The sequence below is a fragment of the Zea mays genome, chromosome 7 (genome assembly GCF_902167145.1).
Source record: "Zea mays cultivar B73 chromosome 7, Zm-B73-REFERENCE-NAM-5.0, whole genome shotgun sequence".
NCBI classification, from domain to species: Eukaryota; Viridiplantae; Streptophyta; class Magnoliopsida; order Poales; family Poaceae; genus Zea; species Zea mays.
Genome location: NC_050102.1, coordinates 30,207,820 through 30,231,738, shown reverse-complemented (window position 1 = coordinate 30,231,738; position 23,919 = coordinate 30,207,820). Strand labels below are relative to the sequence as shown.

Below are 23,919 nucleotides of genomic sequence, written 5' to 3'. Positions count from 1 at the left end.
GCGTTATGCATACACCTGGCCAAACATATTAATAAACTAAGATAGTTGTATCATTGCCCACCTACGAGCTATAGCTCCTTGTCTTCATCCATGACATCCGAATCACTCTCTATGTCATCATCCTACAAAATAATGAATCACAAAATAATTGATTTGATTGATTGTCACATAAATAATAGATAGAAACACTCCTCAAAACCAATAGGAACACCAAGTCAGTGACGAGGATGGTAAGATTTGGATACAATTCAAAGAATTGTCCAGGATATTCAATATGTGGATATAACAAAACCCAATTATGTACAATGAAGTTGAGTCATTATGCTTGAAGATGAGAGGGAGAAAGGCAACATGGAGGAAGAAAAAAGATCTAGAGGACTTATTTTGATAAACGGACCTGAGCTGCCAGATTAGTCATGGCATCTATAACCTCAAGGTCACCAATAATGGAAGCAACACTCTTAGAATCTGAAAAAAGGACAAGACACATAATTATATCAAGTAATGAATTCTAGCAACACACAATCAGAAACAGTGAAAAACTAAAGAACTTGTCACCTCTTCTTGCTGCAGCAACCCAATCTTTGGTGCAAACCAATGCTTGTACCATCTCTGGATCAAAGATGACTACGATATGGATTAACCACTCGCCCACTAGCACTAAAGGCAGATTCTGATGCCACTGTGGACACTTGTATTGCAAGCACATCATGAGCCATTTGCGAAAGAATCGGATATTCCTTTCCCTAGTTCTTCCACCATGCTAAAATGTCGAACTGTTCGCTATGCTTAAAAAGTTGTGCAGCCATGTACTTGTCTAAGTCATTTGAGCAGTCTAATTCTGAAGAATATGTGTCACACAAATATTCTTGAAATTCTTTATTATCGGTTTCCATGCACCAGTCAGATGGCCTAGTTTTGATGTGTTCTGGTGTGTTCTTTGTAGGTGCTAATGAAACATAAAACTGATACATTTGCCTTAGAGTACTAACAAATTCCTCAAGCTTAGCATGGTATTGTGCATCACCATAGAACTTTCTTGTGTAGAACTCTACTACTTTTCTCTTGTACCTTAGAATAAAGGAAGACACTTATAATTTCAATAAGCTGGTTATAAAAGAGAACATTTCAGCTAGCAGATTATGGCATATACATACCTTGGATCAAGGAAACTTGCCACAACAAGAGCAACATTACTTTTGTTCCAATATTTCTCAAATTTTTGCTCATGGAAATAGCCATTTCACGAATATTGATATCTTCACTAGTAGACCAGTCACCTAGCAAACTTCTAATCTCACAAAAGCCTTTGTAGAACAAGTTGGCAGTTCGATATAAAGTACCGGACAGAAGCTCAGTCAGATCATAAAACTTTTTCAAGGCATGAAACAACATTTTGGCCTTATCCCACTCCTCAGGAGTTGGAGATATGTGTTCATACCTACGCCGATCAGCAAGCTCGAGCTGAGTAAAAGCATCCTTATAGTATAAAGCATCCCTCAACATCAGAAAAGTTGAATTCCACCCTTGTTGACACATCAAGTGAGATACCCTTATTTGTTTCCAAACCACACTCGGTTGCATGATTCATTAGTTCCTCCCATTATTGTGGGGAACCCTTTACAACTAAGACAAGCAATTTAACATTACTAATTATTCTACTAATTACACTCAACCCATCTCTAGCAACTAAATTTAGAATGTGATTGGCACATCTCACATGAAAGAAAACACCATCACAAACTATAGATACACCAACACTTGTCTTCAGGTCATTAACTATATCCTTGACTGCTACCTCATTTGCAGATGCGTTGTCTAGAGTTAATGAAAACAACTTCTTCTCAAAATTCCATCAAACCATACATTCACTAAAGGTAACATACAACTTTGCACCTGTGTGTCGCCCTTCTACATGGAAGAAATCAATAATCCTCTTTTGAATACGCCAATCATCATTTATCCAATGGGCTGTGACACACATATATCCTTTGTTCTGATTAGAAGTCCACATATCCATGGTTGTACTAAATCTACAGTTAAAGGTCTTCAAGTAAGCATACAATTTTTCTTTTCTTCAGAGTATATGCTCAAGATCTCTTTTCTAACAGTGATGCGAGACTTGATAGGAAAGCTAGGGCGCAAAGATTTGAGGAAGTCAATGAGATACTCATGCTCGACTATATTGAAAGGGTACTCATGCATGATGATTGCCAAATAAAACTTTCTACTGCTGACTTTTGGATCATACTTGTAAGGCTCAACAATATTTATGTCTTTCCCATGATCCTTTCCTACTGCTAGCTGTTGTTGGCCTTTGACCACACTATGTGTAGTCCTAATATGGGTCCAAAATCCAGTTGTTCCTTTGGTGCTCTCACATCTATATTTTGTCTTGCACCTTGGAAAATTGCAAGATGCCCACTTTTATGTGTAATTCTTGCAATTTATCGTCACAGTCTTTGTTTCCCTGGTGAAATACTGCCACACTTCTGATGTGCACTTCTTTTGCCTCTTTGCACCATGCTCATCATCGTCATCTTTAATATTAACTAGTTCAGAATCCACTAGAATTGGTTGTGATGCTTGTGCAATGCCACTACTTTCAGTCACCACAGGACTAACGATTGGATTTGCACTTGAAGTTGATGCCGCAACACTACCTATTAAAGTGTATGGAGCAAAGCTCAGGGTCCATTGCAATCATAAAGTCTAACAAAAGCTAACTGGAATGAGACATTTAGACATACCTGAAGGTGCAGTTTGGCCTGCAATTAATGGAAGACGAGGTGAAGGCGTCTCCAACAAGAGACGAGGGGCTGAGACAGATCTAGAGGTCGCATTGTACGGTGCTCCTCCGGTGGGTGCCATCACTGGCGTTGGCGCGTTGTCACAGAAGCTTGGCGTCGAGTCGTCTACTGTTGAAGAAGACAACAATGTACCGTATACAAGAGCAGAGTAGTGGCAGTGGCAGATGGGAGTAGTATGGACTAGCAAGTCTATCAACGATAGGCGACGGCGGCGCTGCCAGGGCTAGAGCTGGAGATTAGCATTGCAGCAGCCAGCGGTGCGCTAGTGCCGGCACATACGGGAGGCCAACGGCGGGCAGTCGGGCAGCAAGTATTATTTTAGGATTCACGTTCGCATGATGTTGCGAGTTGCGACTGGCCATCAAGTATTATTCTAAGTGCTAAGTACTAATGCGAGCAGAGTGCCCATGTACGTGACTAAGGCCAACGATAATGGGCCATGAGCCAAGCCATCATAGGTGCACGAGCACATTCGCACATAGGTCGAAAATAAATTCGGAAATAAAACGGATATTAGTCGGTAAATTTTCGATAAAATATGGTATTCCGAGAATTCGGTCGGAAATTTGTCTAAATTTTTTTCAAACCAGTTTCCGAATGTTATATTCCGATTTTTGACCATTTTCGAATAAGAACCGAATAATATGAAAATCGGACAGAAATTTTTTGAAATCAGCGTCTGATGACCCGGAAAATTTCCGATCAGATTTTACCCCTAACCATGTCTAGCCACCAGCTGTGGCAGAGGGCAGGCCAGGCATGGTCCGATTTGTTAATCGGGTCTAATGGGTCGTGTCGCGTACAGTAGCGTTCGATTTGTTAATCGGGCTAACGGGCCGTGTCCTAAACGAGTCGTACAGTGGCGTGCTCGTGCTGTATCAGGCCAGACTACCTATTTGACCATATCCACGCATTCCGTTAGACTGTCTTCAGCGATTCTCCCTAAATTTGTCCCCCTATATCCCACTCACGTGCCACGTCAGCAATCTCTCTCCCCTTATATCTCCACGCTCTACAGCGGTTCCCCCTATAACAATCCTCTATACCCCACCACACCAATATTATATACTTTCCTCATCAACTAACTCAACTACCATGAAATCTTAAAATTATTTTTATTTATTATTTGCATAGTACACGGGCGAATTTAGGTCCACATGTAATTAGCGAACTTAATAATTACTATTAATACGTTAGTATAAATACGGTACGCTTTTATGTTTTTTAGAAATACAAATTCTCATTCTTCTAGTACACGACACGAGTGGCTTGCACGACACGACTGGCTTCTACCGGAAGCCACGACCGTCTGCCTTCCTTCACACACCTAGGGCACCTATAAATAAGGTACCCTGGGGACATGTTCCACTCATCTACACACTCACCTCTTCTATATCATCCGCCATTCCATAAGAAGTCCGTAGTACGACTCGTAGTTTAGGTCGTCATGGAGTCATTGAAAAGCCTTGTGTTGTCCTCGTCATCCGACGATTCCGACGATGAGATCGATACCTTGTTGCTTGCCCAACATGTTGAGCACCTTGTAGTAGGAGACACGAGCATGCGGCGTAGGCGCTCCTCATTGCCTCGCCGAGTTATCCATAGGGACCACGCTGCTGGAGAAAATCTCATCAAACATCACTACTTCGGACCTAATCCTGTGTATCCATCACATGTCTTTCGTCGAAGGTACATTTCGTAAGTTATGATTTTACTTTCATTTCTAGGTTTGTTTTGTTAATTTTTTGCTTTATTATCGTTTATAGGTTTCGGATGCATCGTCCTTTGTTCCTACAAATCCTTCGTGCCGTTCAGCGAGAAGACGAATACTTCACTATTTGTTGTGATGCAACAGGTTTAGCAGGGCTTGGTCCATTGCAAAAAGTTTGTGCTGCATTGCGTATCCTTGCGTACGGGTTACCAACCGATGCGGTAGATGAGTACATACAGATTGGACAGACTACCGCTAGGGACTGCCTTATTCGTTTTTGTCGCGCAATCATCTCTTGCTTTAGCGAACGATACCTTCGTATCCCTAACCACGACGACATTGCTCGCATACTACGTGTAAACGCCGACAGGGGGTTTCCGGGTATGCTAGGCTCTATCGATTGTATGCATTGGGAATGGCGCAATTGTCCTACTGCATGGCGCGGACAGTTTTGTGGGCGCAATTCGAGGCCAACAATGATACTAGAGGCAGTCGCTGGGTACGATTTGTGGATTTGGCATGCCTTCTTTGGAATGCCTGGTACCAACAATGATCTCAACGTGCTTCATCGGTCACCTGTGTTTGATCCGTTATGTAATGGGACGATGCCACCAGTGCAATTCACTATTAATGGGACCACTTACAATTTCGGATACTACTTAGCAGATGGCATATATCCAAATTGGCCTACCTTTGTTAAAGCTATTCGCCACGCATTTGAGGAAAAAAAGGTTCACTTTACTACCAAGCAAGAGAGTTGTCGAAAAGACATTGAGCGAGCATTTGGAGTTTTGCAGGCTAGGTGGGCTGTTCTACGTGGACCCGCTTATGGTTGGGATCGTAATCACCTCGCAGAGATGATGACTGCTTGCATTATTATGCACAACATGATTGTCGAGGACGAAGGAGATGGTGCAGCTAATGTGGACTTCATTGGCCCCTCTGGGCCACCTGAGCCGTGTAACAATACTCCTGAGGTCTGCAACGAGTGGCTGAACAATCATATCCGCTCAGAGTTACCCAACGATCCCGACCAGGACATCACATGTCAGGCAACATACTTGTCTTTACAGCACAACCTCATACAACACCTCTGGGCTCGTCGGGGCTCCATGGGTTGATGCCTTTTATCCAAAGGATGTGCTACACCAATGTTGTTCACTTTCAATTATGAACTAAATGTTGTGTACCAGGACTAGTTGTCGTATGTGGTTTGTATGTCCCTGGTAGAGAAGTGATAGTTCCTTCTAAGTGTAATGCCTCTGGTACAAATAAGTTGCATAAGTTTCCAAACTTGAAGTCATGTATCATAATCCTTATTATGAATATCAATAATGTGAAAATAAACAATGTTCAAAAACCAAGCTGATGAACTCAAACAACTAAGGAATTGTTCAACCACTCTAAAATAGACATGTCCAAACTCATAGGACCACGGTAAGCCGATACAAAGGTGACAAACACCTTATGAAATACAGTAGTACTCGTCACACAGGATTGTTGATGAAATATTCGATTAAACCTTTTCTCCTTGCGATGTAAACAGCTCGCAATTCATCAGGTAACGCATCCATGTCCATAGCATAAAGTTTGTTGAGCTCTTCGTCTTTTTTCTTCCAATCTTCCATCATCAATTTTTTTTCCTGTACTTGTATTTCCTTGGATTGAACCTCCAACTTCTTCAGTTCAACTTCCTTCATGAACTCAATGTTCTGCTGCTTTAGGTCTGATTTTTCTTCACTTTGCTTGAACCTTGCTACTTGCATGTCATGGATTCTTGAAAGGTAGTCAGTAGACTGAGATGAACTGGACATTGACTTCTTCCTTGAAGCTTTCGCGGAGTCATGTCCTAATGGTCTCTTCCCTCTTGAACCACCTTCATCATATTCAACTTCATTAACAGAGCCTGTAGGTGTAAGACTACGGCCAGGCTCCGTCCCCGCAGTGGCTCTCCAGGGGCTTCCATGAACCATGGCATCCCATTTTGGTTCATTTTTAAGGCGCGTCCAGCAATGCATGAAATGAAATGGCTTTTTCTGTGAGGTTGCATAAAGAGTTGCAGCTTTCGATGTCTACACAAGATTTACAACCCCACATCAGTGAACGTAGAACAGTACGATTACACAAACCTTCACATACAAAAAGTATTCGAAATGAATATCAGTGTACCTTGTCGTTATCTGTGAGGCCACTCTGGTTTTCCCTTAAGACTCTAGCATAGAATCCAGCAAATTTTCCTGTTTCTGCTCTTATTTTGTCCCACTTGCTGCTGAGAGCCCTATTCAACCTTAAAGGAAACTCACCTCTAAGTTCATTGTACCTTTTCTCAATTCTAGCCCACAAACCCTCCTTCCTCTGCCCTGTGCTAATAACTGGGTCACTACTAATCTCTAGCCATGTTTTGCAAAGCAACAGGTCTTCATCAGGTTTGAAGTTCTGTTCCTTTGTCCTCCTAAAAGTCCTAGGTGTATCAGAAGGTTTGGTAGGGCTGTTCACTTCCTGGACACTGTGTTCTGCTTCGGATTCAAAATTTATAGGGTCAGTCTGGTTTGGAACATGGGTCGAAACCTGTGGACATGGAATGGGTGGTACCAGCTGTGGTTGACCGAAGGATGTTTGTGTTGGAGGACCCCCAGGATTCGTCATACCAAAATATGGGTTCCATGGAGTACGAAAGGTATATGGAGATGGGTCATTATGTCCCTGGGACCAGTTAGGATTGGTCATATGGGATGTAGGATTACTAAACATATTAGGCTGTGTTGGGTCTAAACCTTGGGCCTGCCACATTTGAGGATCCCACAGGGGTGGGGGGAACATTTGGTTACCTGAATTGGGGCTGGCAGCAGGTGGTCGAAAAGGTGTGTTTGAGTTGTTCTCAGCCATTCTGGAATGAAATACATAAATACATTAAGTTGGACAACAGATAACAAACTTGGAGTACAAAATAGAAACTCGAATTATTTGGACATAAGGGTGAAAGAAAATGATCATAAGGATGCACACATTCGCATAAATTCATATGAAAGGGTGTACCATTCGACATAAGGTTCTTACAAAAGGAACATTAGCTTGAAGCAGTACTACATCGGTTACACATGCATCACAGACATAACACAGAAGTTCATAATTTATTTGGATGCATTTCTAGCACTACGACAAAGGTCGAGGTACCACAATTACAGGTTCCAAATGCTATACCTAGTGGACCTGTCAGAGTCGTACGAGTCATTGTCACTGGCCTCATACAATTCTGGTGAGGAAGGGGGGGTGAAAGTAATTTGTCTAGGCACTGGCTTGACAGGCTCCGCAAGGTTAATTTGTTCCTCCATCCTCTCCTTTTCTGGGTCAGACCTTGCTTTGCTCTCTAATGCGTCCTGCTCCATCAGGTCTACCTCCTTTCGAATTTCAAGTAGAGCATTCAGAAGGTAATGCTCGTCACCCAAATGACGGAATGCCTCTTCTAGAAAGCTTCTAATATTGAAAGCACCAGATTCCACAGAGGATGCAAGATTGACGACTAAGTGTTGCAACACTTTGGCATCATGGGTGCTCATCTTGATTCGTATCCTCAACCAGGACCTCCTTGGCTAGACAAGGTGCATACATGAATAAATTAGGTGCAGTCTTGTTCCTAAGTGGTCAAATTAAATTGTTAATGGCAGTTAGGAAACATCAGTGGGTTGCAATATAATAAACTAATATTTCAATGTAGTGAACTAATCTGCTGATGGCTGTTAGCAAAGAACTGTTGCTTGAAATGTTATGCACTGGTAAAGTATTTGTACACATGTATCGTGGCTTTCGGACGTATGTGGGTTGCATCTAATAACCTAAAGTTGCACATAAAACATGAAAGCACAGACAGAACTCATGGAGACAGACTTATGCAATTGATAAATAACTATGTACTATAGCGAAAAAGAATTTAGAACCTTAATTATTTGAAGAGGACGTCAAACAATCAAATAATTTAATCAAGCTGCATAATAAGTAAAGGTTTCGTTAGTTGCATACAATGGTTGGTCATGTAATGAAAGACAAATACAAATGAAAGGGTCACTGAGTCCAATTCGTAGACACACGAACTAAGTCCAATTGAAAGTACTCGATATGGAAGGAACAAGGTGTTCTGTTTGGGTCTTTCAACGGTAACGCTACAGAGTTCTTCGAATACCAACATTAATATGCAATTCTGTCCCACCAACATTCAGCAAACAACATACAATCCACAGCTATCTTAATGGAATTGAAAATGCACAAATGGGTGGGTACACAATCTTAAGTAAACCAGGACGACGAAAACAATAATGACACTATAGTCTAAATATTGTTTCCTATGAAGCGTAGTATAAATTTGTTACTTAATTACCACGGATCAGTTACCAATACGTGATTCAGGTTAGGTTGAGATCTATGTGTACATAAACAATATGAAACTTGGTTGGTGTACATAAACAATAGGCGAATCGGATGTCGGCCTTAACCACAACCCTAACTAGTTAAAGTAGGCGATGAACACATCAATCGTAGCGCAGAAAGAAGTACAGTACATGTAAACCCTAATGGTAATCCAAGGTACGGTTTTAATGGAACTCGGATCAATCCGAGGTGTAGACCTTGGAGATCCGACGAAGCGGACCTTGGACCGTGAAGCTCGAACGACGCAGATCGGCTGAGCGTAGATCTATCGGAGAATGGATGACCTCCCTTCGACCTCGACCCCGCAGCTGACGTCCCGGCGGACAGAGACGAGCGGCGCCGGCGTCTTCGCACGGATCGACCGGGTCGCCGGTCCGGGAAGGATGAAGGCGGATTCGCGTGGACGAACCCGACTTCTTGTCGCCGGCCGGACGCAGACAAACGATTCGGGGGCGACGGCGGATCGACGCGTACCTTGTCCGGCGGCGGTTGGTTCGCCCGCGGATCGCCTCGACCTCCTTCGTCGGAGTATTCCGAGCGCGCGCGCTTGTGTGCCAAGGAAGCCGAAGGGGGGAAGGTCTCCGCCGTAGCGTCCCCATCCATTTAGCGGGAGAGAGAAGAAATCGGGAGGGGAGAGGAGGAAGAGGAAGGCGGTGTAGGGGATAGAGGGCCACTGTAGCCCCTATCCGTGCTACAGTAATAGGGGAGGGGGACGCAAGCGTCCCCCGTTGAACACAGTCTTATTAAACCAGATCACATCACGTCGCAGATGCACAGGTGGTGATTTGTTTGTAGGAGAGGGTATTGTAGATGTCGTATACAACCTTCCATTCAATATTATTACATTTTACAATCCTCTGTTTTGTATTTACAATGCTACGTTTTTCCTATTCCTATATTTTTTAATTCCTACGTTCAAAAGGAGCCTACTTCTCGTGCCATGACCTTGCTAGGAGGTATGACAACATAAACAGAGACATTATACTGTTTCCTCAATCAGTCCAATCTATTTGCTACAAAACCAGAGTTCACTGATATCTGCCCTTGTAGTTCCAAATAAAGGGTTTCTATTTAAAAAAACTCTGATCTACAGGATAAGAAAGCCCCTGACATTATATCAAGAAGAATACATTCTCATAAAAATCCCCGATCCCTAATTTAGGAACTTCTAGAGAAGTGTTACAGAGAATGCCTAAACTACTCAGCTAGACGCCCTTTCACACCACTTAGTATATTTCAAAGTGATAAAGGGGGTGTTTGGTTTCTATGACTAATTTTTAGTCCCTCTATTTTTTTCTATTTTAGTTTCTAAATTGTCTAATAAGGAAACTAAAACTCTATTTTATTATTTTTCGTATTTGGTAATTTAGAGACTAAAATAAAATAAAATGGAGTGACTAAAAATTAGTACTTAGAAACCAAACACTCCAAAAATGTAATAATCTGTGACAAAAATTAATGGTAGGCTAAAACAACTAGTTCATGTCAAGATGCACTTGCTTCATTCACACAAACCTAGAAATAACAAAAAGTTGATACAGGGATCAGAACTAAGAGACTTTTTCTACCATGATGTGGGCACGGTAGATTTTTTTTTGAAAAAGGCCATTCACTTGACAATATTAATAAATATCTCCTAACAACTTTATTGACAGATGCATTAATGTTTACATTAGCAGCCTATGAGTAAATAGACATGCATGTGGTCAGAGTGAGAGGGGGGTTCATCTACAAAAGAAAACCATGATTTCATCTGCTTTTCGCAATTTACACATCTGATGTATGTTGCCTCAGCGTTATAGTAGATACTCGTAATAGAAAAAGAAAATGCTATCAGGAAGTATTAGGGGCAAGCTGTCAATGTAGCTATAGAAATGCCTCACGTTTTCCTTTTCTAAATGTGCAGGGTCGATGACATCGTTGGAATTTGTAAGCACCCAAAGGTCTGTCGAGCGGATTCTTTTGAGGCTTCCTCGGCAGAAAGGGCAAGACTCTGATCTCTTATACCTGTACCAACAACAATATAAAACTAAGCAAAGCTATACCAACAAAAAAGTTATACCCACACATGGGCATACATTGTAGCATTAATTTATTGGCTACACATTAAATAACTAAAATGTAGCACTTTAATTAGACTCGAAATCCATATCCAAATTGCATAGCCTGTTCAAATTCACATACAGATAATGAAAATTGTGAGAGGTAATTACCAGTCCCTATAGCACTTTATGCACATTGCATGACTGCAATTAGGCAGGACCATCTTGGTGCATGCCTCCATGCAAATCCCGCATTCATCCTCCCTTTCCACATCCCTACCGGAAACCTTTTTCCAATCCTCCATCCTCCTCCTACTCACTATATCCTTGCATCGGCCCTTCCCTTTCAGGTCCCTCTCGATCAAACTACTCTCAAGCTGCTGCAGAATCGGATAGATAATTGCTGCAATGGAAGAAGACTTATGAGAATTCCAGTCCAAAGCAGATTGATGCAGGGGTTACAACACGCTCATATAGGCTAGAGACTACCGTAGAATTCCCTAAGGCTTGCCCGCCTTTCATATGTCGACACTGAGCTATCTCCATCAGCATAAACCTGCGAAAACAAAACATAACAGATTTTAATGCATGAAACCCAGGTCTCCTGTACAGAAAAAATATATATAAGAGGTCCAAATTTCAGAACCACATACTGCAATTTTACCTTGCATATGAGAATGTGAAACAATCCTAAATAGCTGGGAAGGGCATAACAGCAGCCGCAGTCCAGCCATTGGATGAAGTACAAAAACAATGGAGCCAGGGAGCTGAACGACAGCCTCATCTGCACACATGCGCCACCATAATTCCTCTGAATAGCATCTGCCCTGGAATTTGCGAATCAGAAGTAAGTTGAAACGGTCCAACCTAACCAATCACCACAGCAGCAATGAAACACACACAAGACCTTTTGGATGCCCATGTATTCACCATAATCCAACACAAGGAGTGTTTAAATTCCACACCAAACCACTCCAACACACGGATTGATATCAATACATGGGCACCCAAACGAGACCTAATAGAGAAAAGTCATTAGGGCAAAGCAGCATTGTTCATAAATGCAATGGATTATTGCTGGCCAACATACCGATTGGGTTTTCCCCATAATCCCTAGCATAACCGCAGGTGAACTCCCTAAATTACTCATTTCGTTGATTAACAGGGGTGAGTTTACTAAATTACCAACCCTAGGAGTCCACTCTACAAGGTTCCTTACCCAAGGGACAAATTACGTCCTTTTCCAAACTGGGATACCTCCATCGCACTTTCCCCAATTTCAGCGCGTGTGGTCATTCAAAAAAAAATCTAATTAAACGCGCAAGCGAAGGAGGAATTGCCCAAAATAGCGCACAATCCAAGGCGGAGTGAGTAGTATGCATGCTTACATGGCGTTAGCGTGGTGGATGTCTGCCTCTAGGGCTTTGAGGGGGCCTCTCAGCGGGAGCTGCCGCCCCAGCTCGCCCCGCTGTGCCATGGACCGGCCGCTCTCCAAGAACCCTATTTCTCGATCCTAGTCAGTTGCCGGCACCACAAGGCCAGTAGACTGTGCCGGCTTCCTTCCTTCTCCCTGGGGTATAGAGTGAAAGCTCGAAGCTTTCCGTGGGTGGGGTGGGGGAGAGAGAGGGTCAAGGAAGCGGTGAAGGACGGAGGAGATGAAGAAGCTTGTCGAGACGGAAGGACCGATGGATGGACTTTGGACTCCTTTTGGATTGTTCGTACTTTTTTACGTTTGTACGTGCAAAATCGTTCCCTTTGTATATAAAAAGCACAATATGAGTGCGTTGTGACTGTGCACTGTGCAACAACACATGAGACACAGTGATAAGCCAGCATAATAGTCCCTCTCTAAAAAATAAAATAAAAATAATATATGATCCACATACTAGATATTTCCTTCGTTTTTTATTTGTCACGGTTTAATTCAAAAATAAACTAAAGATTGACAAATATTTGAGAACGAATATATTATTAAAGGGTGTTTTAATACACTAGAGTTAATAGTTAGTGGCTAAAATTAGTTGAGGCATAACACCCTAGCTATTAGTTCAACTATTAGCTATTTTTGGTAAACTAGTTAATAGTTAGATAGCTATTTGTTAGCTAGCTAATTCCACCACTAATTTTTAGCCAACTAACTATTAGTTCTAGTTCATTTGAACACTCCCTAAATATTGTAATTTACCTTAGCTAAAAGGGCGAGAAATGTACGAGTTGAACATGTATTTTTTTCTATAGCTAGCTCGGTCGCTCGTTCTCCTTTAATAGTGAGGTGATACTATCTATTTTGTTACATGAGGTTTCATGCCGTATTAAGCTTAATTGTTTTCTTACGATCCATCTCGAAGGTAAACCATTATAAAGTAGAGATGTTTAGACCGAAAGGAATATAAAACTTTTTTTAAACGGCATGATAGGGAAAACGAGATAGAACTGATGATTTTGAGTGCACATTATGCTTTAAACTATTGTATGAACCCGTCACTACACCATGTGGCCATTCATTTTCTCGCTCTTGTGTACATCAGGCCATGGTGAGCTTACACAATTTTACATGGTCAGTTATCTGTTTTTGTTTAATAATGAACATACTGCTATGTGATATGTCCAATAGGTAATAAGTGCCCCATGTCGAACAGTGTTATTTAGTGGTCCAAGGACATACCCCTTAAGTTAATCTATATTAAGAACTTAAAATTTCTTTACTTCAAAGTATCATTTTGTTCAGAATTCCATGTGTTGGCGTCGATCAGGGCAGCACCAATCACTAGGGGTGTACTGTCTGGTGGTGCCCTCTGCGGCGACGCAGATGGTCCGTGGCTCTGAGTCGGACGGTTCGCGACCTAAGCGCAGGAGCGACGCTTTCCCTGCGTCGCACCGGACGATCCGTGTACAGGGTCGGACGGTCCGCGATGGCGCAGGGTTGTCTTCCTCCTCCTCGCTGGAAGAGATCTTAGGGCGCCCTAGGTCGACAGGTCACCCGGGGCGTCCCAGACGACGTGGAGTCGCCTAGGAATTAAGAGATTAATTCGAGGAAGAGGCATTAGGTGGATAACTAGATCTTGCCCCCCTGGAAGTGGTAAGATCCTATGGTCGTCTTGGAGTCGGCAGGGCACCAAAGACGGATCTAGACGACGTAAAGTCGAATAGGGGTGGAGGTGGATATGCGGACTGCTATAACTAGAACTACGCTACATCTACTCGTAGGGCAGGAATGATAAAGAAAGTAATTGGTTCAATTGGAATATGTTCGGGAGTTCTCAATCGGTCGTACCCCTTTTATATTTATATGGGAGGAGGTCTGGACCGGTTCCTAGGAAATAACCAACAACTACCACGTGATTAGATGGATAACCAAGCATGAGATAAGGATAATCACCCGAGTTGATCTGATCGCGGGGCTGTGGACCGTCCGGGCCCAAGGGCCGGACCGTCCGCCACTTTTGGTGCTCAACACATGCCCCTGCCTTTTGGTGGAGCTTGGCCAACCAAAAGCACCAGCAAAACCTTCAGAAGCAATTGACCTCATGAGTTATTTTGTTTCCGAAGTAAGGACTCAGCTCGATGCAAGTCATCGGCTCTTGCAATCAAATAATATAAATACTTGATAGAACTTTGATGCACAGAGGTCGTTTCATATTGCATCCTCTTCGGTCATGTCTGCCTGATCAACATGTCAATAGGCAAAAACTTGTGGTTTCCCAGCCCAAATAAGCAAACGGAGTGGGTCAGTAATACGGATTCATCGCCGTACCAGCCCACACATGAGTAGGACAACACATCGGCGATGGATAGACCAGGAAGCACCATGCTATCCCTGGGGGAGGATGACTAGGCGATCTTGGTTGTGCTACCTTTTGGGCCAGTTTAGTTGGCTTTTGCTTTTGCACAGATCGCCCTTTTGACTTTGTTTGTTTTATTGGTCGGTTGTGGAACAACCTTTTTCATATATTTAGCAAGCAGCTGATCAAAAGTAGGGCCAACTCTGCTGAGCCGGTCAGGCATCTTGAAAGTGTTTTGCTTCCTAATATTTGTTTTGGAACGTTGTGGTCCGGCAGTCTGAGATTGCTGCTGCTTCTGCTGGTTTGCGGACCGTCCGGCCTTCATAGCCGGATTGTCCGCGGCTGTCTCGGACTGTCCGGCCTTAGTACCCGGATTGTCCGACGTATGCAGGATAGGTGACTATGATCGGGTGTCTGACCGTTCTTGCCTCCTGGTGCCTCCGGTCTTTCTTTTGTCCGGAGCCTTCTGAGTAACCACTCTACTTGATATATTTGGCATACGTGTATCACCAATGACGATATTTTTATCTTTGCTTTTATTGGTCGCACATGGCCGAACTATGACTTTTTTGCTCGTCAGCTCTAATATGGTGACAGGACATGTGGCCTGTCAATCTTCACCTCCTTTTGAAATCTCAATCGGCCTTCGTTTATATCCGATTGTATTTGCCGACAGAAGACAACACAATCATTAGTGTTATAAAGAAAGAAGCCATGTCATTTACAATATATACGCCCTTTTAATTCTTCAACCGGAGGAATTATATGCGACAATTTAATATTACCATGCCTAAGTAACTCATCAAATATTTTATCACACTTAGCAATATTTAGCAATATTAAATGTGAACTTAACTTTCTCTTTTTGTGTCGAGTGTGGGTGAGAGCGAACAGAAGATTTAGCTTTAGCGGGCCAAATAAGCTCAACGACAGGTGACTTTTTCGACTCTTGGGGATTGGGTGTTCCACTATCTTTATGACAGCCTTCCGCATTAGGAGGATCACATGTGATTTTAGGTGCTCTGGACGGTCCAACCATTGCAGTCGGACGATCTGAGAGTGGACCGGACGGTCCGGTACTATTCCCGGACTGTCCGGCCACGTCGGGCAACGCCTATGACCCTTGTGTTAGGCTTTGTGTGATTCTGGACTGTCCGGCATAGGGTGCCGGACGGTCTGACGGAGGGCCAGATGGTGCGAGATCGTTGGCGGACGGTCCGGCCATGCTCAGAGTTGACCTACCATTTAGCGGAGATAGCAGTGACGGTCGTCCTGGATATGAGTCCATCAGCATACCAGAATATGGCTGAGGAAACCCATTTATTGCTGATGTGTTTGGCGCAATTGTTTCGGTGCCTAATTTATGTGATAAAAAATAGGCATGTGAGTTTTTCCTAATGCATGTGCCATCTGTGGGGGATAGATATCCCTCGGGTCCACTAAAAGAGTAAAAGACCTCACGAAAGGCCTAAGGGCCCAATAAATCGTAAGGTCATTCTTTCGTGGGCCTGGGGAGAGACAACCAGCAAAGCAGATCGACATGGGGCCGGATTGGTGCAAACCCGGACGGCCCACAACGTCGAGCGAGCGACCACAGCAGAGATCCGACTTTCCCGCACTGGAGCCCCCATGCAGCGGAGCCATGCGAGGATAAGTCGGCAACGACTATCGGGAGATAAACTCAAACAGTTCACTATCTTTTAGCTGCACGTTGTTATCATATTCATGTGTATTGCCCCACGGTCGAGTATATAAGGCCTAGGGGGCACCCCTTCAGAACGATCGACCCTATTACTTAACCACCCATTCCGACTCTCTGCATTCTCAATTCAGAGAGCTCTCTTGTAACCTCGTTCACTCAGCATACTCACCAGAACGTAGGGTGTTACGCATCTCTAAGCGGCCCGAACCTGTAAACCTTGTCCACTGTCCCTCGTGCAATTGGCACGAACCATTTTGCTACAGTCGTCGATACCGTCCTACTCCTAAAAACACCTTGAGGGGCAACCCCGGGTGTGCGGTCGGACCCAAAACACCGACACCTGGCGCGCCAGGTAGGGGGTGTGTCGACGATCCAAGCTAGCTCAATGGCAGTCACCTTCCACAGCAAGATCACCCTCCGTCCCGGATCCGTATTCTGCTTCAGAACAATCTCATCCGTAGTAGATGAAGAGGGAACTCTACACCGCATTGCGGATCCGCCGGAAAAGAAGTCTCCTCCAACAAACTCCGAAAATGTCGGAGAAGCGCAACCTCCAGCTCTCCGGAAAAAGATCGTCTTCGGAAAGTCAGGGGCCGAGGGTCCGCTGACTCGGAGAACTCCAATGTCTACTTCCCCGGCAAAAGAATGGACACAGATCGCGAGGAAGAAGGAGACCAAGGGGAAGCAAGTTGTTCTTTCTGTTCCTCCGCCCTCAAAGGAGAACGGAAAGAAGGTCGCCACGACAGCAGCACCATTCTACCCTGACGTCCTCTTCATCGGGAGAGTGGAGTCGCCCACCGTCTTCGACGACGAGCCGACTGCACCCGGAGAGGAACCGCCTCAACGAGAATCCCGCCGACGGAGGAACCGGCGCAGGAACGTTCGACGACATCACGCGGCCGGAGAACGGGATCCGGAGCAACCTGTCTCGCGAGACGAGGTCTCGGAGATAGGAGAAACTCCGGAGGAACGCGTCTTCAGAGAACGAAGGAACTCCCGACGACGTGATCGTCGCCGGGCTCAGGAACAAGCCGAGCAAGACGCAAGGCAACGTCGGGAGAATCCATTCTTCGGGCGCAACCTGAACCCCGACTTCGCTCGAGCCATGAACACGCCGAGCGAAGTCGGAGGAGTACTAGCTCGGATAGCTGATGGACTCCCTCGGACTCCCGACGCCGAGGGCTACCGACGACTGTTCACCCAGGCGGCCAACCATCTTCTACCGCTTGCTCACCCGCCGAATGATCTACGACACGCCATCAACAGTCGCCGAGACACGCGAAGCTCCATCAATGCTTCGCGTGAACGGTGGCATGAGAACGAGATCCGCCGCCGGGAGGAGTACGACAGGGATCATGGCATCCCAACTCGGAGCCAGGCCACCAGAACTGAGTCGGCAACAGCCTCAACTGGCGGTACTACCCGGGGACGGTCGAGGAACCACAACAACTACTCCCCTCCCCGGGACAGACATCATCCCCGACGACAGGAGGACACATGCGGAGTGTCTGCTCTTACTCCGCGCCTCAGGGCCATCCAATGGCCTCCCAACTTTAAGGTATCCAATGTCGACAAATATGAACCTAAGCAGGATCCAGGGGGCTGGCTAGCCGTCGACACCACCGCTGCTCGAGCTGCCGGGGCGTCCGAGGACGTGATGACCGCGTACTTACCCATTGTCCTTGGGCAAGACGCACTGCAATGGCTGCGACATCTACCCCGACACTGCATCGACGACTGGGGCGACTTCAGTCGACGCTTCACCGCCAATTTCCAGTCCCTCTCCGACAAACCGGCGCAACCATGGGATCTCAAATCCATCAAGCGTCGGGGGGACGAAACTCTCCGGTCGTACCTCAAAAGGTTCCAGACCATGAGAAATCGTATCCCCGAGGTCACGGAGGCGGCCATGATCGAGGACTTCTACCGAGGATCCAATGACTCGGCTTTCGTCCGAGCCATATTACAGAAGGCGCCGACTACTTCCGAGGAGCTGTTCCAGGAAGCCGACCTCTACATCACTGCCGACGAGCGGGCCCAGGACCTCATCGGGGGAGCAAAGCCCGCACCGGCAGCACCACGACGCGACGCGAACCAGCAACCCGACAAACGCTGGGAGAAGAGGCCTCGCGAAGAAGTGCACGCCGCCGGACCACCTGCCTCTCGCGCCCGAGGAGGACCTCGCGGAGGCGAGCACACGCTGGACGACATCCTCAACGCCCAGTGCCCATACCACAAGGACATGCGCCACACTCTTCGTAACTTTTGGGACTTCAAGCACTCCGTCGGGCACGGTCGACCTTTCCAACCTCTACCTCCTCCTCCGCCGAGGGGAGGACCAGATGAACCACGACAACCCCATCAGCAGGAGGAGGGAGGAGGAGGAGCTTTCCCGCGTGTTGACAGGGAGGTCAACGTCATCTTCGGCGGACATGGGTCGAGGAGAACAAAAGACAACAAAAGCTCAACGACCGCCAGATACTGGTGGCGACCACCGGTCCTCCCGCCCCATACCGGTGGTCGGAGCACCCGATCACTTTTACTCGGGAGGATCAATGGCTCAACTTCGACCATCCAGGCAAATACCCGCTCCTCGTCGATCCGGTGATCCGAGAGAGCCGGGTGAAGAAGGTGCTATTGGACGGGGGGAGCAGCATCAACGTCACCTTCCCCCGGACACTCCAAGGCTTGGGAGTTCACCTCAAAGAGCTCCACGAGTCGGACACTCCTTTCTTCGGCATCGTGCCGACGGAAGGGGAATACCCGCTAGGCCACATCTACATGCCTGTCACCTTCGGAACTCTGGAGAACTACAGAACCAAGTTCCTGAGGTTCGAAGTGGCGAACTTCGACTGCGGGTACAACGGCATCATCGGGAGGCCGGGATTGGCCAAATTCATGGCCATTCCACATTACACATACATGATACTGAAGATGCCAGGACCGCAAGGAATCATAACTGTGCGTGCCGACTTCCAAGGCGCCGCAGAGTGTTTCCGAGTGGCCATCCAAGCAGCCCTCACCACCAAGTCGTCACTGGTTTCTTCGACACAGGCGAACTCTAAGCCTGAGGAGGACCTCGCAGTACCGGCAAACGAAGCTCAGGCCGCGACCTCTATGCGACCGACTGAAGAAACCAAGAGGATCAACCTGGGGTTCGCTGATGAACGCAAGACTGCCATCATTAGCTCCAGCCTGGACGACAAATAGGAAAGCGCGCTCGTCCAGTTTCTGCAAAATAACCGAGATGTATTCGCATGGCAACCTGCGGATATGCCGGGAGTCCCAAGAGAACTGGCCGAGCACAAACTGAAGGTCTATCCCCAGGCAAGGCCGATTCGGCAAAAGCTACGTCGTTTCACGCCCGACAAGAGAGAGGCCATTCGCGCCGAGTTAGCTCGCTTGGTCGCGGCTGGATTTATTAGAGAGGTGTTACACCCCGAGTGGTTAGCCAACCCTGTTCTTGTACTCAAAAAGAATAAAGTGGATTGGCGCATGTGCGTCGACTATACTGATCTCAACAAACACTGTTTGAAGGATCCCTTCGGGCTCCCAAGGATAGATCAGGTGGTGGACTCCACCGCTGGGTGTTCTGTGCTGTCTTTCTTGGATTGCTATTCCGGATACCATCAGATTAGTTTGGCGAAGGAAGACGAGGAAAAAACAGCGTTCATCACTCCGTTTGGTGCTTTCTGTTATACCTCCATGCCGTTCGGCCTCAAAAACGCTGGAGCGACTTATCAGAGAGCCATTCAAACATGCTTAGCCGATCACTGGGGCAAGCGTGTGGAGGCCTACGTAGATGATGTGGTAATCAAAACAGATAATTCGGAAAACTTCATCGAAGACTTACAGCTGGTTTTCAACAGTCTGAGACGGTATAGATGGAAGCTCAATCCCGAAAAATGTGTTTTCGGGGTACCAGCAGGAAAGTTACTCGGGTTTATTGTCAGCCACCGGGGAATTGAGGCTAATCCGGATAAGATTGAAGCTATCATGAAGATGGAAGCACCTCGATCACAAAAGAAGGTTCAGCGACTTACTGGATGTATGACAGCTCTGAGCAGATTTATATCCAGGCTGGGGGAAAAAGGTTTACCATTTTACAAGCTACTCAAGAAGGTGGATAAGTTTCAGTGGACTTCAGAGGCACAGGAGGCCCTAGATGCACTGAAGAAATTCTTGACAACACCACCAGTACTGAAGCCACCCCGACGAGCTACGTCAACTCAACCAGCTGAAGATCTGCTACTGTATATCTCTTGCACGACTCACGTGGTAAGCACCGTGTTGGTAGTCGAGCGAGCAGAAGAAGGACATGCCTACCCAGTGCAACATCCTGTTTACTTCATCAGTGAAGTTCTAGGCCCCTCAAAGAAAAAGTACCCTCAAGTTCAGAAGCTATTATATGCAGTACTTCTAACTGCCCGCAAGCTACGTCACTACTTTGATGACCACAAAGTCATAGTAGTCACTGGTTTTCCGATAGGGGATATTCTTCACAACAAGGAAGCTATTGGCCGAATAGCCAAGTGGGCTTGTGAGCTGGGATCTCATGACATCGAGTTCCGACCTCGCACTGCCATCAAAACTCAAGCACTGGTTGATTTCGTATCAGAGTGGACTGAACAGTAAGTACCAGATAACCCAGAGACTGCAGAAGTATGGCGAATGTATTTTGATGGCTCGCTGAAGCTGCAGGGAGCAGGAGCAGGAATTCTCTTCATCGCACCTGGAGGCGAGCACCTCAAATATGCCCTCCAGTTGCTATTTCCGGCCTCCAACAATGCAGTCGAGTATGAAGCTCTGATCCACGGATTAAACATCGCCATATCATTGGGCATCAAGAGATTGATGGTGTACGGAGACTCTCTGGTAGTCATTAGCCAGATAAACAAAGAGAGGGGTTGTTCAAGCGATTCAATGGGAAAATACTGCACTGCCGTCCGAAAGCTGGAAGATAAATTTGAAGGCCTGGAATTTCATCATGTAGAAAGAGATCGGAACACAGCAGCCGATGTATTGTCCAAGCTAGGATCCAGTCGAACTCAGGTCCCACCTGGAGTCTTCGTGCAAGAAATACTACAGCCGAGCATCTCAAGGGATCAAACAGAAGAGTGTAATATTATAGATCAACCCGAGTCAGACTCTGATGACTGGAGAAGGCCAATCATCAAGTATATAAAGAATGAAGAGGAACCAGATGACAAGAATTCAGCCGAACGCATTGCCAGACAGTCGGCTCACTACACACTCATTGGGGAGACATTGTACAGAAGAGGTGCATCAGGCGTCCTCATGAAGTGCATCCTCTCATCTACTGGGAAACGACTTCTGGAGGAGGTCCATGCTGGGCAATGTGGAATACATGCAGCATCCAGAACACTAGTCGGGAAGGTCTTCAGGTTAGGATTCTATTGGCCAACAACGAAGAGTGATGCAGCCGAGTTAGTTCAGAGGTGCGAAGCTTGCCAATACTTGTCAAAACAACAACATCTGCCAGCACAGCAACTGCAGACCATACCAGTAACTTGGCCTTTCGCATGCTGGGGACTGGATATGATTGGACCTTTCAAGAAAGCTCAAGGAGGATACACTCATGTATTGGTAGCGATCGACAAATTCACTAAATGGATAGAGTTCAAGCCCATCGCTTCTTTAACCTCAGCTAAGGCCGTGGAATTCATACAAGACATAATATTCAGATTCGGGATACCAAACAGCATCATAACTGACATAGGATCCAACTTCACAAGTTCAGAGTTCTTCGACTTCTGCGAGCAAAAAAACATTCAAATCAAGTATGCATCTGTAGCACATCCAAGAGCCAACGGGCAGGTTGAGCGAGCCAACGGGATGATACTGGAGGCACTCAGGAAAAAGGTCTTCGATAAGAATGAAAAATTCGCAGAAAAGTGGATAAGGGAATTGCCCTATGTTGTTTGGAGCCTAAGAACCCAACCTAGCCGAGCTCTGCATGGAAACACTCCTTTCTTCATGGTCTATGGGTCGGAGGCAGTGCTACCCGCCGATCTCAAGTTCGGGGCGCCAAGGTTGATCTTCGAAAACATAGCAGAAGTCGAGGTCACCAGGCTGGAGGACATTGATATACTTGAAGAAGAATGACTGAATGCGGTAATCCAATCAGCACGGTACCAGCAAACTCTAAGGTGCTATCACGACAAGGCTGTGCGACAGCGATCCTTCTCGGTAGGAGATCTCGTCCTCCGCCGAATTATAACGGGGGAGGGACGGCACAAATTATCGCCCTTATGGGAAGGACCCTTCATAGTAGCAGAAGTCACTAGGCCCGGATCATATCGTCTCACTCAGATGGATGGCACAGAAGTCGGGAACTCTTGGAACATAGAACACCTCAGGAAGTTTTATCCCTAGCTGTATTTCAAAAGCTATCGGGACGACGATGTACTTTGTAAAGTGGAAATATGTCATCAATAAAAAAAGGGGTTTCAAAGATGCTCAGTTTGTTCACGATTGACTTGCATTCTTACTTAACTCGGGGTGACCACTATGCCCTGCTAACAGAGCAATCGGCTTAAGTCGGCAGCGACTTAAGGCGGTGCAACATGCTCACGCTTACTTAACTCGAGGTGACCATTATGCCCTGCTAACGGAGCAATCGACTTAAGTCGGCAGCGACTTAAGCCGGCGCAACATGCTCACGCTTACTTAACTCGGGGTGACCACTATGCCCCGCTAACGGAGCAATCGGCTTAAGTCGGCAGCGACTTAAGGCGGTGCAACATGCTCACGCTTACTTAACTCGGGGTGACCACTATGCCCCGCTAACGGAGCAATCGGCTTAAGTCGGCAGCGACTTAAGGCGGTGCAACATGCTCACGCTTACTTAACTTGGGGTGACCACTATGCCCCGCTAACAGATCAATCGGCTTAAGTCAGCAGCGACTTAAGGCGGTGCAACATGCTCACGCCTACACAATTCAGGGTGACCACTACGCCCTATTAACAAAAAGCAATCGACTTAAGTCAGCAGCGACTTAAGGCGATCTGACGTGATTACAACTACTCATATAAGGATAACTTCTATATCCCACAAACAAATTTCAAAACCATCGCGCATCATTTTACTACTGCAAATTTATAGACTGATGAATTCTGAAACAATACGAGAATAACAATGTCGTTTAAGTACTGAAATGACGTCCTCTAACAAATGTCTGACCATGCTAACCGCGCGCTCAAAGCACGCAAAATGTTTCTCTATTTTGTGATATTTTTCTCAGGAGCGATCGATGAGGAAGGACGACTCGAAGAATCAGGGGCAGCACTCACATCAGCCCTTATATCCTCGGGAACAACCACGCCGAGTCTCCTCATCAAGATTCGCCCCGCCCGAATAGCCTTGTCCATGGCTCTATCGCGTTGGGCTCTGAGAGTAACAGAAGTTTCTTCGGCGACCTTGGCAGCC

At 46.0% G+C, this 23,919-nt stretch overlaps 3 protein-coding genes across 3 annotated transcripts; 1 reads left to right on the top strand and 2 right to left on the bottom strand.

Annotated features, from left to right (window-relative positions):
* Positions 1 to 4,181: 4,181 nt before the first annotated feature.
* LOC103632206 (uncharacterized) lies at positions 4,182 to 5,642 on the top strand. The gene is made up of 2 exons (XM_008654029.4): positions 4,182 to 4,499; positions 4,577 to 5,642. The coding sequence occupies exons 1-2, from the start codon at positions 4,258 to 4,260 to the stop codon at positions 5,640 to 5,642; spliced, it is 1,308 nt and encodes a 435-aa protein (XP_008652251.1). The 5' UTR covers positions 4,182 to 4,257.
* Positions 5,643 to 5,829: 187 nt separating this feature from the next.
* Positions 5,830 to 10,256, bottom strand: LOC103632207 (uncharacterized). Its single transcript, XM_020541263.3, has 3 exons — positions 8,457 to 10,256; positions 6,691 to 8,111; positions 5,830 to 6,593 (listed from the first exon to the last, which is right to left on the bottom strand). The coding sequence occupies exons 2-3, from the start codon at positions 7,405 to 7,407 to the stop codon at positions 6,009 to 6,011; spliced, it is 1,302 nt and encodes a 433-aa protein (XP_020396852.1). The 5' UTR covers positions 7,408 to 8,111; positions 8,457 to 10,256; the 3' UTR covers positions 5,830 to 6,008.
* Positions 10,257 to 10,569: 313 nt separating this feature from the next.
* Positions 10,570 to 12,535, bottom strand: LOC100285689 (RNA-binding protein). The gene is made up of 5 exons (NM_001158580.1): positions 12,374 to 12,535; positions 11,650 to 11,812; positions 11,475 to 11,541; positions 11,157 to 11,388; positions 10,570 to 10,950 (listed from the first exon to the last, which is right to left on the bottom strand). The coding sequence occupies exons 1-5, from the start codon at positions 12,460 to 12,462 to the stop codon at positions 10,740 to 10,742; spliced, it is 762 nt and encodes a 253-aa protein (NP_001152052.1). The 5' UTR covers positions 12,463 to 12,535; the 3' UTR covers positions 10,570 to 10,739.
* Between the last annotated feature and the right edge of the window lie 11,384 nt (positions 12,536 to 23,919).